Genomic DNA, 7,500 nt, shown 5'->3' on the forward strand with positions numbered 1-7,500 from the left:
AGACAGCGCTGGGAAGGGTGATGACATAACCCCTCTAGTCATTTAATCTCTATGGCTGGGAAGGGCATGAAAGTGAATTCTATATCTGCCCATTGCCTCTTTCTAATTCATTTCTAATTTTATTATTAGAAAAAGTAATATGTATTTCAAATCTGGATGAGACTTTATAGAGCGGTGAGGAGGAGGAGTCTACCGTGGTGAGGAGGAGGAGTCTACCGTGGTGAGGAGGAGGAGTCTACCGTGTACGGAAGCGACTTCACCATTCAGTTTCTGGATTCAGGGTTCACTCAAACATAATTTTAAGCTTAGTTTTACTATTGACAGTTACAGCTGATTTTGGGATTGTATCGATTCGCTCTCCTTAAATATAAGTAATCTGATTTATTCGTTTAAGTCTCTGAATTGTTTAATCAAACTTTTCACCACCAGCTCCTGATATCAGGGCATAAAAACTACAATCTGTCTCCTGAATTAGCCTAGTGGGCCTGAGCTCGTTTTCCCCGGTTTTCCCTCGCTAAACTAGGTGGCTAGCTGAACTATGCTAGTTTTTGTCCTCATTGCCAAACGTCCTAAATACTGCACCCTCAACTTCAAAAGTAAAAAACTACAATCATATAACTAAGAAATTTGATGGGAAAAAACTTTAAAATGATGTATCGTTTAATTGTTTTGTAGAATAGTCATGACGGGTTCGAGGTATCTGTCGTAACACGACGGCGGCGAAGGACATCATTGTCCAAGTTCAGTTTTGAGATTCAGCGGCGCCATTAGCGTAGGGTCAGCTGGACGTTTCTGACTGGTTCAGCTTGTAACTGTGACAACGGGCAGCCGCTCTCCTCTTGGTTTGATGGGACATGTAGTGATTCTGCCAACACAGCCAGATATGTACACAGTCTTGTACCCTTCACCTTTTTTAAACTGACTATCGTATTTGTTGATTAGATCAGACTTTATTAACATAACTACAAATCCAGGAGTCACGAGTTATCTGACACGAGAAAACTTGAGAAAATAGCAACTCTACAGATCGCAATGACTACAAATCACAATGACTACAGATCTTAATGACTACAGATCACAATGACTACAGATCGTAATGACTACAGATCGTAATGACTACAGATAATAATGGCTACAGATCGTAATGACTACATATCACAATGACTACAGATCACCATGACTACAGATCAGAAAGACTACAGATCACGATGACTACAGATCACGATGACTACAGATCACAATGACTACAGATCACGATGACTACAGATCACAATGACTACAGATCGTAATGACTACAGATCACAATGACTACAGATCACAATGACTACAGATCACAATGAATACATATCACAATGACTACAGATCACAATGACTACAGATCACAATGACTACAGATCATAATGACTACAAATCACAATGACTACAGATCGCAATGACTACAGATCGCAATGACTACATATCGTAATGACTACAGATCATAATGGCTACAGATCACAATGACTACAGGTCACAATGACTACAGATCACAATGACTACAGATCACAATGACTACAGATCACAATGACTACAGATCACAATGACTACAGATTGTAATGACTACAGATCATAATGACTACAGATCACAATGACTACAGATCACAATGACTACAGATCATAATGACTACAGATCGCAATGACAACAATGAATGTCTAAATTACTTCCGGACACAAAGGATCCTTAGAGCTCCTCCTCCTCACCACTCTATAGTCTTTATAGCACTGTGGACAAGACAGAGGAGAGGAACGGTCATAACAAATCTATGTTATTACATATCTATGTCTCAACAGCTCTATGTAATTTTAACAGATCTATGTCATATTAACAGATCTATGTCCTATTAACATATCTATGTCCTATAAACAGATCTATGTCTCAACAGATCTATGTCAGAACAGATTTATTTCATATTGATAGATCTATGTCATATTAACAGATATATGTCGTATTAACAGATCTATGTCATTTTAACAGATCTATGTAATTTTAACAGATCTATGTCATATTAACAGATATATGTCATATTAACATATCTATATCCTATTAACATATCTATATCCTATTAACAGACCTATGTCATTTTAACAGACCTATGTCATATTAACATATCTATATCCTATTAACATATCTATATCCTATTAACAGACCTATGTCATTTTAACAGATGTATGTCATATTAACAGATCTATGTCCTAACAGTAACAAATATACGTCCTAATAGATCTATGTCATATTACCGGATCTGTCATATTAACAGATCTATGGCTTACCAGATTTATGTCCTGATAGATATATGTCCTAACAGTAACATATCTATGTCCTAACAGATCTATGTCATAACAGTAACATATCTATGTCCTAACAGATCTATGTCCTGATAGATCTATGTCCTACCAGATGGTTCTGTGATTAAGCCACACACTCCAGATGAATAACCTTGGCTGAGACTTGAAGACCAGCATTAGCTCTTTGTCTTGTGACGTGGAGGAGACCTTCGGGTTTATGACTGAATCTATTTCAGAACACTATTTAAACATGTAAAGTTGTGTTGATATATCTATTGAATGTACAAAAATTACAAATTAATGTTGTAGGTAAGACAAATGAGTTGGCTAAAGTACAAACTGTCTGGCATCCAGCCTAGTGGAAAGAGGTTTGAGACAGAGTGATAACAGAGACCTATGTCACCTCTCCAAACAGTCACATCAGGCCTAGAGACAGAGAGAGCAGAGACTGTAAGAGGTTTGAGACAGAGTGAAAACAGAGACCTATGTCCCCTCTCCAAACAGTCACATCAGGCCTAGAGACAGAGAGAGCAGAGACTGTAAGAGGTTTGAGACAGAGTGAAAACAGAGACCTATGTCCCCTCTCCAAACAGTCACATCAGGCCTAGAGACAGAGAGAGCAGAGACTGTAAGGGGTTTGAGACAGAGTGAAAACAGAGACCTATGTCCCCTCTCCAAACAGTCACATCAGGCCTAGAGACAGAGAGAGCAGAGACTGTAAGAGGTTTGAGACAGAGTGATAACAGAGACCTATGTCCCCTCTCCAAACAGTCACATCAGGCCTAGAGACAGAGAGAGCAGAGACTGTAAGGGGTTTGAGACAGAGTGATAACAGAGAACTATGTCCCCTCTCCAAACAGTCACATCAGGCCTAGAGACAGAGAGAGCAGAGACTGTAAGAGGTTTGAGACAGAGTGAAAACAGAGACCTATGTCCCCTCTCCAAACAGTCACATCAGGCCTAGAGACAGAGAGAGCAGAGACTGTAAGAGGTTTGAGACAGAGTGAAAACAGAGACCTATATCCCCTCTCCAAACAGTCACATCAGGCCTAGAGACAGAGAGAGCAGAGACTGTAAGGGGTTTGAGACAGAGTGATAACAGAGACCTATGTCCCCTCTCCAAACAGTCACATCAGGCCTAGAGACAGAGAGAGCAGAGACTGTAAGGGGGTTGAGACAGAGTGAAAACAGAGACCTATGTCCCCTCTCCAAACAGTCACATCAGGCCTAGAGACAGAGAGAGCAGAGACTGTAAGAGGTTTGAGCAGAAAGAACAACGCCTGATGGAAAGTGGTTTGAAGCAGAGCGAGCAGAGAGACTAGAGAAACTCACCTTGGTTACACAGAGAGCCACAGAATCCTGACAGACACTCACAGTGTCCTGTGATGTGGTGACAGGGACCGTCGCTATGGATACACTGAGGACAGGACTGGCTGCAGCGCTGCCCATAGAACCCTGAAGAACAGACTGAAAACACAGGGACAGGGTGAGGGGTTCATGTGTGTGTGTGTGTGTGTGTGTGTGTGTGTGTGTGTGTGTGTGTGTGTGTGTGTGTGTGTGTGTGTGTGTGTGTGTGTGTGTGTGTGTGTGTGTGTGTGTGTGTGTGTGTGTGTGTGTGTGTGTATGCGTGTGGGTGTGTATGCGTATGTGTGTGTGTGTGTGTGTGTGTGTGTGTTGGGGGGGGGGGGTATGTTTATGTGTGTGTGTGTGTGGGTGTACTTATAAACACAGACATTTCTGAGACAACCACAGATATAAAGCTAAGACACTACTAGACACTACCGGACACTACCAGACACTACAGGACAGTACCAGACACTACCGGACACTACCGGACACTACCAGACACTACCGGACACTACCAGACACTACCAGACACTACAGGACAGTACCAGACACTACCGGACACTACCGGACACTACCAGACACTACAGGACAGTACCAGACACTACCGGACACTACCAGACACTACCAGACACTACCAGACACTACAGGACAGTACCAGACACTACCGGACACTACCGGACACTACCAGACACTACAGGACAGTACCAGACACTACAGGACACTAACGGACACTAACGGACACTACCGGACACTACCGGACACTACCGGACACTACCGGCCACTAACGGACACTACCAGACACTACAGGACAGTACCAGACACTACCGGACACTACCGGACACTACCGGACACTACCGGACACTAACGGACACTAACGGACACTACCAGACACTACAGGACAGTACCAGACACTACCGGACACTACCGGACACTACCGGACACTACCGGACACTACCGGACACTACCGGACACTACCGGCCACTAACGGACACTAACGGACACTACCAGCCACTACAGGACAGTACCAGACACTACAGGACACTACCGGACACTAACGGATACTACCGGATACTAACGGACACTACAGGACAGTACCAGACACTACGGACACTATGAGACACTACAAGACACTACCAGAAACTACAGGACACTACGAGACACTACCGGACACTAACAGACACTACAGGACACTACCGGACACTACCGGACACTACGAGACACTAAGATACACTACAAGACACTACCGGACACTACCAGACACTACAGGACACTACCAGACACTACAGGACACTACCGGACACTACCGGACACTACCAGACACTACCGGACAGTACCAGACACTACAGGACACTACCGGACACTAACGGACACTACAGGACACTACCGGACACTAACGGACACTACAAGACACTACACGACACTACCAGACACTACAGGACAGTACCAGACACTACAGGACACTACATGACACTACCAGACACTACAGGACACTACCGGACACTACAAGACACTACCGGACACTAACGGACACTACCAGACACTACAGGACACTACCAGCCACTACAGGACAGTACCAGACACTACAGGACAGTACCAGACACTACAGGACACTACCGGACACTAACGGATACTACCGGATACTAACGGACACTACAGGACAGTACCAGACACTACGGACACTATGAGACACTACAAGACACTACCAGAAACTACAGGACACTACGAGACACTACCGGACACTAACAGACACTACAGGACACTACCGGACACTACCGGACACTACGAGACACTAAGATACACTACAAGACACTACCGGACACTACCAGACACTACAGGACACTACCAGACACTACAGGACACTACCGGACACTACCGGACACTACCAGACACTACCGGACAGTACCAGACACTACAGGACACTACCGGACACTAACGGACACTACAGGACACTACCGGACACTAACGGACACTACAAGACACTACACGACACTACCAGACACTACAGGACAGTACCAGACACTACAGGACAGTACCAGACACTACAGGACACTACATGACACTACCAGACACTACAGGACACTACCGGACACTACAAGACACTACCGGACACTAACGGACACTACCAGACACTACAGGACACTACCAGACACGAACGGACACTACCGGACACTACCGGACACTACAGGACACTACCAGACACTACCGGACACTACCGGACGCTACCAGACACTACCGGACACTACACACCAAAGATAACATTAAACACTCAAACTCTCTTGGCATTTCCTATTTCCAATTTCTCCTCTCCCCTCCCCTCCTTTCATCCCCTCCTTTCCTTTCCTTTCCTCTCCTCTCCTCTCCTTTCCTTTCCTCTCCTCTCCTCTCTTTTCCTTTCTTCTTTCAGGTTCACATGAGGTAAAGTCTGAAGCCAAGGAAGAAAAAGACTTTGACAGCCCACTCTGTTCTCTATTGTAGTCCTCTGTAGTGAAGGAACAGAACAGTTAGATAGCTTAGCTTTGTCCTCCTTCACGGAGGCTGCCAGCATCCAAAATGGTATATAGTGCACTATAAAGGGAATAGGGCCCTGGTCTAAAGTAGTGCACTATAAAGGGAATAGGGGGCCATTGGGCCGCAGTCTGTGCCACTCAGGCCATATGTCTTCCTTAAGCTCTTAATTAGTTTGCATTGATATTTCTCTAAGTGGCGAGAGGAGGAGTTAACAGGTCAGAATGATGTTAACTTCCTGCTCTGTCTCAGTGTAATGAGAGGAGGAGTTAACAGGTCAGAATGATGTTAACTTCCTGCTCTGTCTCAGTGTAATGAGAGGAGGAGTTAACAGGTCAGAATGATGTTTCCTTCCTGCTCTGTCTCAGTGTAATGAGAGGAGGAGTTAACAGGTCAGAATGATGTTTACTTCCTGCTCTGTCTCAGTGTAATGAGAGGAGGAGTTAACAGGTCAGAATGATGTTTACTTCCTGCTCTGTCTCAGTGTAATGAGAGGAGGAGTTAACAGGTCAGAATGATGTTTACTTCCTGCTCTGTCTCAGTGTAATGAGAGGAGGAGTTAACAGGTCAGAATGATGTTTACTTCCTGCTCTGTCTCAGTGTAATGAGAGGAGGAGTTAACAGGTCAGAATGATGTTTACTTCCTGCTCTGTCTCAGTGTAATGAGAGGAGGAGTTAACAGGTCAGAATGATGTTTACTTCCTGCTCTGTCTCAGTGTAATGAGAGGAGGAGTTAACAGGTCAGAATGATGTTTACTTCCTGCTCTGTCTCAGTGTAATGAGAGGAGGAGTTAACAGGTCAGAATGATGTTTACTTCCTGCTCTGTCTCAGTGTAATGAGAGGAGGATTTAACAGGTCAGAATGTTTATGTGTGTGTGTGTGTGGGTGTACTTATAAACACAGACATTTCTGAGACAACCACAGATATAAAGCTAAGACACTACTAGACACTACAGGACAGTACCAGACACTACCGGACACTACCGGACACTACCAGACACTACCGGACACTACCAGACACTACAGGACAGTACCAGACACTACCGGACACTACCGGACACTACCAGACACTACCGGACACTACCAGACACTACCAGACACTACAGGACAGTACCAGACACTACCGGACACTACCGGACACTACCAGACACTACAGGACAGTACCAGACACTACCGGACACTACCAGACACTACCAGACACTACAGGACAGTACCAGACACTACCGGACACTACCGGACACTACCAGACACTACAGGACAGTACCAGACACTACAGGACACTAACGGACACTAACGGACACTACCGGACACTACCGGACACTACC

General features: G+C 44.8%; 1 protein-coding gene across 1 annotated transcript in view; it reads right to left on the reverse strand.

Moving 5' to 3' along the window:
- LOC120043579 (multiple epidermal growth factor-like domains protein 11) overlaps positions 1-7,500 on the reverse strand; it is a gene marked incomplete at its 5' end in the record, with an annotated part of 29,749 nt that overhangs the window by 20,781 nt on the left and 1,468 nt on the right. The window contains one exon of the mRNA XM_038988143.1: positions 3,655-3,789. Coding sequence (XP_038844071.1) covers positions 3,655-3,789 — 135 coding nt within the window. The remainder of the gene's footprint in view (positions 1-3,654; positions 3,790-7,500) is intronic.

The sequence above is a fragment of the Salvelinus namaycush genome, unplaced genomic scaffold, assembly GCF_016432855.1.
Source record: "Salvelinus namaycush isolate Seneca unplaced genomic scaffold, SaNama_1.0 Scaffold966, whole genome shotgun sequence".
NCBI lineage: Eukaryota > Metazoa > Chordata > Actinopteri > Salmoniformes > Salmonidae > Salvelinus > Salvelinus namaycush.